The sequence below is a fragment of the Patiria miniata genome, unplaced genomic scaffold (genome assembly GCF_015706575.1).
Source record: "Patiria miniata isolate m_02_andy unplaced genomic scaffold, ASM1570657v1 HiC_scaffold_6, whole genome shotgun sequence".
Classification (NCBI taxonomy): Eukaryota; Metazoa; Echinodermata; class Asteroidea; order Valvatida; family Asterinidae; genus Patiria; species Patiria miniata.
In genome coordinates, this window is record NW_024037073.1 from 3,288,895 (window position 1) to 3,304,686 (window position 15,792).

Genomic DNA, 15,792 nt, shown 5'->3' on the forward strand with positions numbered 1-15,792 from the left:
GCAAGACACGACAAGATATACCTGCAGTTGTTGTATCCTCTCCTCATTGGCCTCTCTATCGGCAGCCAATCCCGAACACTGATCCAGCTCCAGCTGTTTAGCCTTCAGACAATCGTTCAGTTCTTGCAGCTGATTGGTCAGTTGTTCGTGATCAGTTACCTGCTCTTCTCTTTCCTGTCGGGCAACCTGCCAGGACGCAATAAATAACCAATATATTTTGAATGTGAAATGAGTTATTGAGTATCACAAAAATAAAAAGGAATAGGATCTGAAAAACACGTTAACTTAGGCTGCATCTGAATAACCATGGCTTGCAATTACGTGTGTCTATGAAAATGGCTACAGCAACTTCCCATAGATACATGTAGGTGTGTTACCAAAGATGTAATCAAGTCCATTGCGAATCTATTGCAAGTCCCTGCAAGTCCATCACAAGTCCTCCAGTCCCAATTCAACTCACAAGCTTTTCAAATAAGCTTTGACAAATGCATTCCTTTCTTACTGTTCATCCACTGTTACCTGTGACTGGACTTGTGACTGGACTTGTGACTGGATTTGGGGTAAGCTCGACTACATCCCTATGTGTTACTGCAGGCAATAGCCAAGCATTCCGACACAGACTTTATAGTAAGAGAGAGGCCGAGAAGAACACTAAAGATGGAATTTCTTCATGGCAGTCTAATCTCCCACAAGGGATGAAAATGATAAATAAGTAATCACAGCAGCTAAAAACTCTGAATCAGGTTACAATAGACTGTCCCAGAGTTGGTCGTGAGCCCGCCCACCTTCAGTTTGTGTACAATTTCTCACAGTGCTTGTGACAAAGGGCATGTCTGTCCGAATCTTAAGTCACGTGACAAGCCAAAAGAAAATATGGAGATGGTTAACGTTTCGTTAAGATCCCCAAGATCCGTGATCCAGATCTAGATCCGAGAAAACAAATGGACAGATCCCGGATCCGGATCAGAGAAAATAATGAACAGATCAAGGTTCCAGATGAGGATCTGTGCAAAACAAACAGGCCCCAAATTTGACCAAGCTATCATGGTCACGTGACCAAGATATCATGGTCACATGACCAAGATATCGTGGTCACGTGACCAAGCTATCATGGTCACATGACCAAGTTATCCTGTTCACACGACCAAAAATCGTGATCAAACCCTTCAAAGCCACTGTTTCTCTGACAGACAGGAAGGATCCGATGATACAGTACATCTTTTTGCTAACCTTGAGCCTGCTGCACAAATCCCGATATTCGTCCCCTATGTCTTGGGCTTTGGCACTGACGCTGGGATCAGAGACACCTATCTCGGTAAGCTCTTGGGCTTGTGGAGTCAAAACCTCAATGTCTGGTTGCTGGGAAACAACATCCTCCTCAAGGGACTGAAATTAACAAGAAAACCAATGATAACGATGTGTTTTTACAAAGCTCTTAAATATTCAACAATACTTTTGGGGGGGGGGGGGGCTTATCATCCTTATTTGCAGCTGAGAACCTGAATTGTGAGGGACACAGCTTTAACATGGACAAGCTGATGGCATGTAAAGGAACCTTAGGCAGCCACAATATGACCCATGTCTGATCATGGAGCACAGAAAGCTCAAAGTGTTGATTTTTGCGGAGGGAGGAAAACCAGAGAGCCTGGAGAAAATGTCTGATCTTTTGTGACTTTCTGATCTTTCTGATCTCTTAGTCATGTATTTGGAAAAAAAGTCCAATACATCTTTATCAAAATACAAGCCATCTTACTGTTAAACAATTGTAACAATGCAAAGTTCTGAAGAAACCTGAAGGGGTTGTCATTTCTTACCATCAGTTTGTCAAGTTGCATTTTCTTCTCTTCCAGGTAAACACACGGCTTCTCAAGATTGACGAGCGCCGTCTCAGCCGCCATCAGCCAATCAGAAAGCTTCCTACATCCTGCATTGTGACCCTCCCACTTCTCTAACACCTGTTGTAATTGGTCCTTTGCCTCGGTAGTGTGGTCAGTCAGGGAGGTCACGTCTTGCTGCTGGCCAGAGAGTGACCGGTGGACAATATTCTGGCCAGGCGGGGCGGTCAGAGCCAAGACTAGATCTGCCCTGGCTGAGGTGTCCTCCAACTTGTGGTGGCCAGTCTCTTGAGTTTGCTCCAAATTCTAAATGTTGAAAACATGTTCAAAAACAGACACAACATTAACATCGGAAGATATAAGTGCGTAGATTTCCACTTTACAAGTAGGAAAAAACCCTTTATTCTTATTTGACCACATTTCTGAAAAAAAATGAAAACATACGTCCACAATAACATCCATCAACTGTTAATCTCTGACATATGATTTAACAGTCAAATCAAAATCAGACTGATAAAAGAAAGTGACAGCAACTGGATTTGAAACCGCGAATCGCTGGAATACCGCACTGGAGGTCTTCATTGAACCTTACACTGATTGAAAGTAAACCTAGTCAATTTCCCATTGTGAACTATTTGAGAGAAAAAAGTAAGTTTTTAAGCTGAAGTGAATGTGCAAATACAAAACTGATATTCCAACTAAAGATTTAATTTTTTTGAAGTCTGTTGATCCTCTACTAAATGTGAAAGATTTGTAACAAATTATCTTCCGTTTTTTTACCAGGAAAACTGAAGCTTCATTTCATTCAAATTAAAATAACAACAAAATAGACTGACAATATTTACTTATTATTGGTACAATTTGAATGAAATTGAATTCCAGTTTTTGGCATTGTACCTTGAGGTTTTGTAGCTGCTGTTTGAGTTTGTCCAGCCTGGGTGGTACTTCCTTATTGTCATCCAGGATCCTCTCTGCCTCGGCCAGCCAGCTCTGTAGCTGATCCACACTCTGATTGTACAGTCGGTGGTCATCCAGGGCCCTGTCTGCACGCTCAGACGATTCCTGATAATGGCAAGGAATTGGATTTAGAGTGGGTTGGTCTACTGGATTGATACGGGACTGCAACAATTATTCCATTATTTGATTAACTGGTTGAATTAAGGGATACTAGGTTACATTTTTTTTTAAAACCAATTAATTACAAACCACTTCATGAAAACAAATACTTCCTTTTGGGGAAAGCAAGAGCAGGCATCAAAAGTCTCAAGGGAAAAAACAGATTTCCACGAATGAAACTCTGTCCTAACGGATGAACACAAAGACCAGATGTATTTGGTGGAAATAACGTCATTACCAAAATTATTAAAAGGTGGTGAATGATTGCTCAAAGGAACTATTGATGCAAAAATTAAATCAACCATGGAATCTTCCAAACAATGATCGAAAAGGGAATGAGTATTCAATCGAAAACTAATTGTATAGAAGGCCTAGATTGATGTCATTTTGTCCAAGTGAGAGATTCAAGTCTATTTCTTCCAAGGGTATTTAAAAAACACTTTTCCAGATACAGGATCACCAAATGAGAAAGTTTTAAACTTACGCTGGCTCTGTGTTTCAGTGTGTGGAATCGCACTGAGACGCTTTCAATGCTGGTGTCCAGAAGTTGCTGAGCGCTTTGCATCAACTCAGTCAGTTGAGGCTCGTGTTGTGCTACTTCCTCTACAAGGCTCTGCAGAGATAATTATCAGGATGCAACAAATCTTGACAAAGATAAGACCGAAAACAGCAATCCTTATCTACACCTATGTCTACTGTTCCCATGTAGTTGTAATGTTGGAGTCCTACACAATAGCTCGACACAAGAAATTCGAAAGCAGCCTTAATTTTATAAGTGGGGGGGGGGGGGGGGAGATCACTTTTCTGTTAAAACTTCTGGCAGTATGCAACAAGAAGTACAGTATTGGGATACACATATGGCCATCTTAAAATATTGGCCATGAGCAAGCACTGTACTTTAAGCCTACATATGAAAGCTAAGTGAAGGCTTTTGATTGAAGATTGATTTGAAGATACCATACTTAGGCATCATGCAAGAACAGCACAAAGTGTGTGCAACAGATTCTACACCTACAGGGTGACTCAGAATGATCTGGACCCAAATTATAGAAGTTATTAAACATATGTGGCAGTTATTAAAACAAGTACAAATGAGATATGTAATAGACTGGTATTTTGGACATATTTGGTGAAAGTTTTATGTATATCCATTGTACCATTTTGAAGAAAAGCGCTAGCAAAGAACACATGCTAAAAACACCCCGACCACGATTCCATAGTTAAACAAATTTATTGAAATGGCGTACTAATGTGACTGCATTGTTTGAAATGGAATCAGCTGCAGCCACTTTCCATAGACATGTGTGTTAATTCCAGCCATAGCCACTTAATTCATACCAGCTTAAGCACTTCACTCGTACCCCCTGCCCTGCAAACAGGACGCTGGTAAGGGCTGACGTCATTAGAGCTCTCATTGGATAGATTTGCGTGACCTGTGACGTAGAACGCGTCACACAAACTAGCTTCCGGTGCCCATCATGCGTAGCGCGCGCTAGCTGCAAGCGAAGGTCAATCTGTACTTCCTTCACAAGATTCTGTGAAGCTCATCAGCCCTTACCAGCGCCCTGTTTGCAGGGCGGGGGTACGAGCGAACTTAAGCACACACCTTGCATCTGTGACTTGCATCCTCCTTCCCAGGGAGGTCCGTCTGCAGCATGGAGCACTCCTCCAGTTCAACCTCCTTCTCGGCCAGCCACTTCTCAAAGTCACTCCTCTTCCCATCATGCTCTCCTCTCTGCTGCAGATTGGTTGCGAGTTTAGCCTCCGATTCAGCCACCTTTGCCAACACCTTCTCCCATCTGTCATTGAGCTGTGTGGCTTGCTGGTTGAATTTCGGCTGTCCGGCGTCTGCGGTGGAGGCTAGTGCCTGTTGAGTGAAGTCTTGGAGTTGATTGAGCTTGGACCGTCCTTCCGGGAACCGTGCTTGTAATTCCTTTTTATAAAATTTTAAAAAACGATAAACAAAAAACTTGGTAAAAATAAATGGAAATGGAACTCTAACTCCAGAAATAAGTTTCTGGTGTTCCAGGAGATTTTAGAGCCACTTAACTAAATTTAAAGCTCACACTAACATTCTGCGCTATTTGTTATCAGATGGTCACTTTTAAAGTTACATTTACAGACATTCAGCTTTATTTTGTGTGTGCAGAATATTTTCAGTTTACGGTATGGTCCTCCATTGTATTTTACAGAAAAGAAGTTTGGTGAACCAAAGTAACATGTACTTAATGTATTTGTATGGTGTTGTAAATCCCCAACGCGTTGGACTCCAGCCTTAAATATGCAAAATATATCTGTTAAGGGCAGGCATTTAAGTGCATATTTGTGCATTTTTGTCATGTGCCTGCACTCAATTGCATTCCTTTCACTCCATAAACGCTACAGATTTGTGCATATTCAGTTGTAAAATTGCAGTATTGTGATGACGATGACTGAAGACATTTGGGTCCAGTAAGCAAAGGAAGAAATAACTGCACAGAGATCAGTGATGTAGTCAAATCCATCACAAGTCCCTTGAAGTCTATCACAAGTCCTCGAGTCCTAATTCAACTCACAAGCTATTAAAATGAGCTTTGACATAGGCATTCCTTTGTTATTGTTCACTGACTGTTTCTTGTGACTGCACTCGTGAAGTACTTGTGATGGGACTTGTGAATGGACTCCACTACATCCCTGGGAGAGATGTAAGATCACCTTGAGACACTGCATCTTGGCCTGCAGCTCCTCTACATCGGAGGGAGTGACAAAAGTCTGGTTCAGTCCTTCCTCTACGGCGGTGATGATGCCTGACATGTCGTCTGCTGCCTCCTGCCAAGACTCATGAGCAACCACTGATTCTTCCTGCTGACGCTCAATGCCCTACAAAAAGGCAAGATATACTAATATCAATTTCCCCACAAGAATGAGGTTTAATTTGCAGATCGGTCATTCTGTAACATGAAGGTCCAAAGTAATCCCAAAAGTAATCTACCAAAGTAATATAAAAAAACTTACTGGGATTAAAGATCGTACTGGTACTAAACACCACATGATATTAGTTTGTCTGTCTTGCTGTCATTTAGAAGAAATCAAGAAATGTAGGTGATCAAATGAATGATCGTTGGAGATAGAGAGTAATGTTAACGGAATTGTGTTTAGTGATCAACAGGTTGTCCATAGTTTTTCTCTTTTTTTCTTCGAAAAGTGTTATATTCACTGAGCTGAAATGTCAACAGGTTAGGTTTTGAACATTCTTTTTTGGATTTTGGGTGGTATTATTTTTGGAAATGAACAAAATCCATGAAAAGCAAATGACCCTACATGCCTTTAACTTGTGTTACACTCGTTTCTGAATACATGCCATCAAAATGCTCTTGCACTTTTTCACGACCACACCAAACAGCACATAGGCCATCGGCCTGGGGGTTTGGTCGGTATCAAATGAGGGGAATAATGGTCCTTGTGATTTTTGGCAAGGTATGCACCCCTGTAGTTGGAAAATATGTGATAGCATTGCAGCGGTGGCAGCTTTTTGGGTGCTATTACTGTTTTAAAAAAAAATGGCAGCCAAAACATGCTTGTTACCACATACAATTAATCCGGTTCAAGCATATTGGCGGCCATTTTGAAGAAAAAAAATTAAAAGTGATAACACCAAAAAAACTGCCACCGCTCACACTTCAAAGCTATAACACATTTTCCAATTCTAGACGTGTATACCTTGCCAAAAAATCGCTAAGAACATTGCTCTTTTCGATCATTTGATACCGATGGCCCAATTTTTGGACCAAAGCTGATAACCTAACACCTGCAGTTCTAGCACTGACCCTGCACTCCAGAAAATATTCTTAATATTGTATAACAAGCTAACTTCATGCCCAGAGATCATAGTCCATACCTTCATCCTGTCCAGCAGGTCCTGGTAGCGTTTCTCTGCCTCAGCAACCTGTCTCTCAACACTCTCAATAATCTCAGGAGTATTAGCTGACGTAAGCATACAACTCTTTTGCTGCAACTCTTCCAATTTCTTGGCTTGGCTCTCAATGTTCTCTTTCAGTACCTGTCAAAAAAGAAAATCAGATATTCAGGTTTCTTGTATTTCAAACAGCATTCTGATTTGTTTTCATCACTACATGAAGCTTACTAAATGCAAAGATTTTTTTCAAAACTGTTATTATTCACCCGAGTCAGTTTAATAAAAAGCTGCATCCTCTCTGAGTGATACCCGTTTGCTATTTCTCAGGTCTGTATCATGACTTTGGGCGTGATCCCTGGCTGTATGGCATATACGGGTTTATGGCTTCTGACTAGCGCCCCTTGAACAAAGACATTGACAAAATGGGCAACCGCCAACATAGGGCTGGATAGCTCAGTTGGTAAGATCACCAGAACGGTTATCTTGAGGTCACGGGTTAAACCATGCTCCAGTCAATTTCTTTGTTTAACTTTTCAAAAATTGCTATAATTCACCAACTTGGCCCCTGTTTTTCAACATAGGCTCAAGTAAAGTTCTAACATGAGCTGGTACCTTGACTTCTTCCAGATGAGTTCTCTTATCAGCTAGGTCCTCTCTGGGCTCTGCCGCATCCGTCAGTGCCGTCTCCATGTCCAGACACCACTGTCCCATCTCGTCCACGCCGACCTCAAAATTTACCCATTGGTCCAACCGGTCCCCCTGCAGGGCTCGGCATTGGTTGATGCCGGGGACCAGTTGGTCCCATCGGCTCTTCAATGATTGGACGGTGGCCTGGTGGGTGGAGTTAGCCTCAGGTGCGGTGTGTGGATCCAGGGAGTTCAGGGTCTCTGTTGCCGCATCTAGCTGGGTTTGGATTAGGTCTTGCTTGTCTAAGAGATTCTGGATGGAAGACATGGAACCAAAAACACAACGATTAGAGAGATGTTTACATATGGAGCCCTCTTTCTAGTTGTTTGCCTTTTTCAGTGAGTTGTGTACATTTCAACATTGTATACATTTCTTAAATGAAAATCTTTTCTTTTTTCATTTCATTTTTATAGGCTCTGCCAGAGTTGTAGTCGAGTCCCCACAAGTAAATTGTCTGTCAATCATGAGTCCTTCAGTCTCAAGTCAAGTGACAAGTAATTTAAAGGTAGAGTAGATCATTTGCAGCTATTCAAAACGTAACTGACAAAATTATTGTTGAATAGCTTACTTGGTTTAAAGATAGTAATGGCACTAAACTCCCTGTGAAATTATTAAGATGCGTAAAGTGATGAATTTTTTGGAAATGTCCATTAGTAGTTCGTTTTTATTTCCTTTCCTTTCTTTTTGTTCATGGGTGCGCGCAAGCGTTGCTATTATTCGTCGCTTCAGTATGTGACATCACATAGCTGCAATCAGCTAATTGAGAACGTGTACCGGTGTCATATGAAAATCGGACTTGTATGAAAATCGGACTCTTTTTCCCTTTTATTGGTTAAACCCTCTCATGTGACCGGTCCCTCTCCTAATTATCTATGCATGAGCATGCGCAATACCACCAATGAGTCCGTATTTCATTAAACCTAAATTCATGCTACATCGGCAACGATTTCAAGCACAATTCAAAACATGACTCGGCAACTTTTCATTTCTCGGAATATACAGCTGAAGCTGAGGTGAAAGTTCATCAAGTTAGTTGTGAAACACCCTTCTTTAAATTTTGAGCACCTTTGTTGCTTCAAATGAACAAAATGCACAAATGTGACCTGCTCTGCAAAAATGAGTCGTTGTGGCAAAACTGACATTTTGAGTTAACTACATTAAATGGGAAAGAAAAAAATAAGCTTCATTAGGTATATCACGGACCTCTCTAGGATATTTGGTTGCATTGCTGTGCTTGTTTCATTCTGTCAATTGTTCACTAAAAAAAAGCTAGAAAAGTCTCAATGGAGAAAAAAGGGGTTTGAAAAATGACAAATACACTGTTTGAAGTAACAAAAATGACAAAACATACACTATTTGAAGCAACAAAAGTGCTCAAATACACTTGTGACTAACCAAGAAACCACCACAAATCCTAATTTTGTTTTCATACAATATTTAAATTTCTTTGTAAGACATTTAAACCAAAACTATCAAACAACCAAAATAAAACAAAAACAAAAATCCAAATTTTGATCAAATTTTCACGTTTCCATTTCAAAATGGCAAAAGCTTGAATTCAAAGTATGCGACATCAGACTAATTTTTGCAGAGCAGGACACAAATGACACATGATATACTCTACCTTGAAATGAACCATGACATTACTTTGTTCATTATTCATCCCTCTGTTACGTGTGTCCTTGTTTGTCATTTGACTTGCGAATGACTTGCAATGGACTTAGCCTACAACTCCTGAGCTTTATACACACAGTTACCACATTTTTACAAATCAGCTCGTTTTGCAACAATAGCTTTGATTTGTTAGTGTATTTCAGTGCATTTTCACCCAGTGAGAACAATAACAAAGGATGTTTGCACATTAAAGTTTGCAATAACGTTGTCTGTGTGATGCTTTTGCATGCAGTCAAGGTGTCTCCCATACAGTGCTGCTAAGAGTACGGTAATCAGGGCAATAAGCGTGAACTCAAAGACCTTATCTAACTGGCATCCTTTACTAATTTTATCTGAACTTTAACAATTTTTTTCTTTTTGACTCTGAAAGTAATGATATTGAATGGCTAATACCTCGGCTGTCTGTAACTTGTCCTGGCACATCTTTCGGTCACCTGAGGGGTCACAACAGGCAGCCAGGGTCTCCTCAGCTTGCTGTAAAAATGTCTCCGCTCTCTCAACTGCTTGCAGGAATTCTTTGTTGAGTCTGATGCCTTGGGAACATTGGGCCTGGGAATCCTACGACAATCGAAACAAAAAAAAAGGCCAAGATATATTCCCTCGTAGAATAATGTTTTAAAGTTCCAATTTCATGTACTTCATTCCTATGCTTTTTTTTTATTAAATGGAGCGAGCCAAATATTTTAAAATATTTTTTTTCTTACTCGGTCACTTCTTTTTGACTCACCCTGTACAGGAATTGACAAAAATCTTACTAGTTCAATTTCTTTTCATTTAAAGATGGCTTTACCTTTAGTTTATCACAGAGTTCTTGATATTCAGTGTTGACAGTCTCTGTGTTGGTCTGGATCGTTGGGCTCCTCACACCGACGTCATGCAGCTCCTGTGTCAGGGGAGACAGAATCTCCACATCTCCTTTGTGTGTCTCAACCTCTTGGCTCAGTGACTGAGAATAGCAAAAATAACAACAACAAACCATCTTCATTACAAAAACGGGATTAAAACTACGTTGCAGCAGCAAAATCAAACATTCGAACTTAGACCATGAATGAAAGAATGCTTAAAGAACGTTTCAAAAAATTGAAAATCAAAATCCGATGGCTTTTTAAACATTAATAAGAACATTCTGGTTAATGGCAGTGACTTTCACCAATGAAGTGAGAGTCATAATGTATACTGTGCAAATGTATAATGACTTCTTAATAGTTTTTATGAAGTTATTCGCAAACTGTCATTAAAAAGAAAAACATTCCGTTACTTTCCTTTGTGCCAACTGCTTGTGACCCTGGATTTAATCCAACAAAGGCAAACATGTGGAAGAAGTTTCCAGTCCCTATCTGATATTCTCTTAAAGATATTCTCTGGGGTCTTCCTCCCGCATCTTAAACTGTGATTTCCTTCCTCATCTGCTACCAAGGGACCCCATGGGAAATATGTCGACAGTGCCTCATGGGCAATCCAGCCGAAACCAGGTAATAAATAAATAACTTCTACTAATAAGCCAGTTCGGTATTCCAACTGTGCATTTGCACATTAAGATTTGACGATTTTTCTTTCAGGATAAACATTTCATCGTATGCGTGCAAAAGCAAAGCGCGGTACCAGCAAAATTGAAGAGATCGTCGTGTTCTGAAGTAACATTTTGCAAAAAAACCTGTTTGGACAACAGAGTGTTTTTAGGTGTCTGGTGTGTCCAAACTTTTGTGCGAACGAAAATTTCCATCTCTTATCGATTGCACGAAAAATTACACGATGCAGATTCGGTTACCATGTCCATAGCCTTGTGTGTATTTATCTGCCGCGTTTATTCCGAAAAAAAAACCCCATTAAATTGTTGTGCACCAGACTGTTTTGGAATACCAAACTGGCTTATTACCTAAGATTGTAAGTTCAAAATTGGAATTCAGCCATTCACAGTCATGTTCTAATTTCTTTTATAAACAATGAATGATAAACAGTGATGTACCGAGTGATTGTGAGAAATGAACTAAGACTGTTTACCTAGGATTGTTTACAAATAAACTAAATAGTCTTGCTCCTACCTGCAAAATGTCCCATTTCCTCTTCCTTTCCACCATATCAGAACAGGGTTTCCCGAGATCATCTAGTATCGCCCCTGCCTCAGCCATCCAATCAGAGAGCTTCATGCATCTGTCATCGTGCTCTTCCCACTTCTGTAAGGCTTGTTCTGATTGGTCCTTGGCCCGATCGGCATGATCTTGCAAGGCGGCTGATTCCTGTTGGAGAGTGGCGACGGATTGCTGGATGACCTCTTGACCCTCTGGAGAGGTCAAAGGTAAGGTGTTGGTTGCTATGGCAACTGATTGTTCCACTTTCTGTTCGCCGTCAGGTCGACTCTGCTGCAGCATCTGTGGTTAGGAGATGAAAACGTAATCACTCTGAATTTTTTTTCTGATCTGCCCACAAGACCAAATTAAAACAAATACATAAAAAGAACAGCACTACTTCAAAACTTGTTTTCATCAGAAATGTTTTATGGTGGTCCTGAAGTGACATCATACTCAAGTACAATTTCACTACATCATCACCAAAAACATAAAGCTTTCCCACAGCTTCATAACACAGGCAAAAACGTTGAATATCATGAACCTTGAGAATTTTCTTCATTGTAAATACTTTGAGATATGACTTTTTGTGCAAAAACAAATACATTTCTTTGGTGATGCCTGATACAAAAAATCGATAATGTGGTTTTCCTTTTGGGCCACCATATTTTTCACGCTGCAGGAATTTAAATGCAATGGGTTTGATGTAAGACAGAAAATACACTGCGTGTCCTTTCAGCTGTAGGTCTTACCTGGAGATTATCAAGTTGCTTTTGCAGTTCTTCTTTTGTCTCTGGTATTCCAGCATTCTCTTCCAAGGTTTTCTCTGTCTGTGCATGCAAAGCCTTGCAATCCTCCACACTCTGGTTGTAAAATCTGTGGTCGTCGACTGCTTTCACTGCTTGCTGCTTGGCATCCTGAGAGTTTATAGGGTAATTTACAGGTAATTTATTATTGGTAACAGTTATCATAACTGCTTTTCTTGTTCATTTTTGTCTCTTTTTTTTATTAAAAGGTAAAAACAATATCGAAGTATAGATTTTCCAAACATTATCTTTCACGTTTTTTTTTTAATGACAGGCGACTTAAAAATTTAGGAAGCACCAAAACGTTTGAAGTCTTACAAGTCATTCACAAGCCATCTACTCTTAAGTATGTCAAAATTTATTCGTGTGAAATGAGCTTTGTGAAGGTATTCCCTTCTCATTGTTGATCCTCTGTTAGACCCCCCCAAAAAATACTCCGGTCTCTGGTCAGCGCGCGCGTCGATTTTAACCATGCGCGTCAACTTTTTTTTCCCTTCAAATTAACACGGAAGCTACAACAGCGCCCTCTATTGCCGCACCTCCTCAAAGTTTTGTACCAAGGAGCACCAAGGAATGGGGAAATTGCACCAAGGCAAATGATAAAGGGCACCAAGGCAAATTATGGAGAACACCAATGTATAATGAGGGCACAAAAAAGCAAAATAGTACCCACCTTGTCTGTACAATTCAAGCTTGAAAAAAAAAAAAAAAACACACACACACAAAAAAACCACCACGTCGCCGAATCAATTCCGGAACTTCGGTCTGACCAGAGACCGATTATTATTTTTTTTTTGGCCTTACTTGTGACCTGACGTGAACTTGTGACACTTCAAAATCATGAAACTAGTAAAAATGCTTACCACGGAGTAAGCCAGTCTGGTATTTCAATGACCCGAGGTCATCCTGAATGACCCGTGACCCATATCATTGTGCACATGCGCAGCTAAAATACCAAACTGGCTGATTGGGCACTATGCTTTGTACCCATCTAATTTTAAATTTCTCATGAGAACAGCATTGTAATACAGTATTTATATGCCTTCATGCCTTCAATCACAGAACAAGACCCTAATGTGCAGAGACTTAGGTCATGTCTGAAACATGCTTCCAGAGCTACAGCTTCATCTATTGTCAGCATTTTCCAACGTAGTTGCAATGTACGAAGACCTAGGCATTAACTCTACACACGAGATTCGGATGTGACTTCATTTCCTTATGACATTAGTGTCACATAGTGCTTGCTCTGTTCCCACAGAGCCTAGCTCACACTTATACTTACTGCAGCTCCGTCTTTAAGGGCGTGGTATCTTGCAGCTAGTTGCTCTGACAGGTTATCATTAAATTGATGGGCACTGTGTAAGATATCGGCTAGCGCTGGTTCATGGTTGGCAATGTCATCAGTAAGCTCCTGTAGAGAAGAATAATGACACATGGAGGTGATTTGTTCAGTCCAAGTGCTTCTCTAATTTGGTAGTGCTAAAACTGTTGTTGAAAAGTGACCAGATTTTGGAGATTCAAATTCAGGAATTCTCTTTCTTCAAGAAGTGAAATTCTCGAATACGTTTGGAAATTGATAAAGATTTTCTGACAAGAAGCAAACATTTGATGGACAAAACTTATTATTTTTTCAAAGAAAAGAGAATAAAAAGGGAGCTTTTCCAGGTCCAGACTGGTTTCTTTTCTGTAAGTATTGACTCCCTTGGCTGAAGACAAGTTATTGAAGCAAAGTGTCTTGCCTAGGAACACACGAATCACGATTCTAAATTCATTCAAATACCCAGCAGAATACATTGATATGAAGTGATTTTCATTCAAGATTAGGAACAAATTCAAATTTACGACGACTCTTTCTTGGTCTCACCTCGCATTTCTGCGAAATCTTCTCCTTTCCTTCAAGATCTGGACAGAGCTGAGAGGCCTCCGCCAACTCCTTCTCTGTCTTGCTCAGCCATTTCGCAAAATCCTCTCTCTTATCATCATGGTGGCCTCTCTGCCTCAGCATCTCAGCAATCCTAGACTCTGCTTCAGCCGCTTGAGCCTGCAGGGCGTTCCACTTCTCACTAAGTTCTGCAGCATGGTGGCTGAGCTTGGGTTGGCCGGCGGCTGCAGTGGAGGCTAGCGCTTTGCTGGTGCAGTCACCTAGCTGGGTGAGTTTGGACTGGCCTTTGGGCAATTTGGCTTGAAGTTCCTGCAAAACCAAAATAAAGTCTAATATGAAGTTTGCTCTAGATTTTCATGGTGTATGCTTTAAGTGATTTAAGTTGGTAGACAAGCTTTGCCATAATAAACCTATGCATTGTTGCATTGATACAACAATCATCATTTACAACACTGTTCTTGCAATTTCAACAAAGTAACTTTATTGACACTATATACTTGATGCTGTTCAAGAGCTTGAGAGAAAATTTCGTGAACTTGGTTGGGTCAAACACAGACACACAACTTCCTGCTTACTTGTGCAGATGTCTTATCGCTTGACCACCAATATTGCTCGCATTTTGATGGCTCATTCAGCTAGTACTACAATTCACGATTCAAGTCCCACCCAAGCAAGCATGTAAACTTTTTTCCCAATGAGCTCTTAGAAAGCACTTTGTAAACAGCACTAATACAATTGTGTTGGTGAAAAAGGACAAACCCAACGTAGAAATAAAATTATATATCTCCAACACAAAAGTTCTGGGCTAAGTCATCAATTGCCAATCAGTATCCGACCGTGAAGTGCATATTGTTCCTTTATCTTACCATAACCTGTGCCTTCTTGGCATGTAATTCCTCCACCTGCGTTGGCAGGCTGGCTGTCTGGTTCAGTCCTTCCTCTACGGCTGTGATGATGCCTGACATGTCGTCTGCTGCCTCCTGCCAAGACTCATGAGCAACCACTGACTCCTCCTGCTGATGCTGAATGTCCTGTGAATAAAAAAAACATTACAAATTAGTTCTTAATTCTTTTCACTGCACATCAGATGCATGGACTGTACACATCAGGATGTATGTGACACAGCCCACTAGCAAGTAGGGGAGGTTGGCCTAATGGTTAGGGTTTGTGACTCGTGATTATAGGGTCAAAGGTTGGAATCCAGCTGCTGGCCATATGGTTGTGCCCTTGGGCAAGCCACTTCACTCCCACTTGCCTCTCTCCACCCGGGAATATAAATGGGTACCGGCATTAGTTGGGAGTAACTCGATATGGACTGGCATCCCATCCAGGGGAATAGATATATTCTCAGTTGTTTCATGCCAAGGAAACTTTTTCAATAGCAAATAACTGAAAAAGAAAAACCTAAATAATCTAATTTATTCACCTATGCCCCCTTCACATTTCTCTAGAAATCCTATTTTCTCAAGAAATCCTACTGTCTCTTGAACATTTTTGAAATGGGCATGAGGTAGCAGTTTTCATGATTAAGACGTTATCATGCTTACATTGATTCTGTCCAGGAGATCCTGGTACTGTTGCTGTACATTCTCTGCCTGTGATTCCACCTGCTGCGTTACATCCACCAAATTGTTGGCAGCCAGAGAATCGGCCTTTTCCTGGAAGTTTTGGATTCTCTCAGATTGGTTCCTAATCTCTGCTTGCAACAACTGGTGATAAGAAAGAACTTGAGCAAATGAGTGTTTAACATAGACATGCTACAACTCTTGTAAAAGAGAAGCAATTGATTTTCTAAATTGTTTATAAACAGTTTTTTCCAGATACAATTTAC

The 15,792-nt window shown here is 40.6% G+C and overlaps 1 protein-coding gene across 1 annotated transcript in view; it reads right to left on the reverse strand.

Moving 5' to 3' along the window:
• Positions 1-15,792, reverse strand: part of LOC119742728 (nesprin-1-like) — a 91,562-nt gene that overhangs the window by 2,128 nt on the left and 73,642 nt on the right. Inside the window, exons 41-57 of the mRNA XM_038218893.1 lie at positions 15,509-15,670; positions 14,828-14,992; positions 13,944-14,270; positions 13,362-13,490; positions 12,026-12,190; positions 11,250-11,576; positions 9,998-10,153; positions 9,601-9,765; positions 7,459-7,785; positions 6,829-6,990; positions 5,646-5,810; positions 4,558-4,884; positions 3,436-3,564; positions 2,733-2,897; positions 1,815-2,141; positions 1,231-1,386; positions 22-186 (exon numbers count right to left, since the gene is read on the reverse strand). Of these exons, the coding sequence (XP_038074821.1) occupies positions 22-186; positions 1,231-1,386; positions 1,815-2,141; positions 2,733-2,897; positions 3,436-3,564; positions 4,558-4,884; positions 5,646-5,810; positions 6,829-6,990; positions 7,459-7,785; positions 9,601-9,765; positions 9,998-10,153; positions 11,250-11,576; positions 12,026-12,190; positions 13,362-13,490; positions 13,944-14,270; positions 14,828-14,992; positions 15,509-15,670 (3,519 nt within the window). The remainder of the gene's footprint in view (positions 1-21; positions 187-1,230; positions 1,387-1,814; positions 2,142-2,732; positions 2,898-3,435; positions 3,565-4,557; positions 4,885-5,645; positions 5,811-6,828; positions 6,991-7,458; positions 7,786-9,600; positions 9,766-9,997; positions 10,154-11,249; positions 11,577-12,025; positions 12,191-13,361; positions 13,491-13,943; positions 14,271-14,827; positions 14,993-15,508; positions 15,671-15,792) is intronic.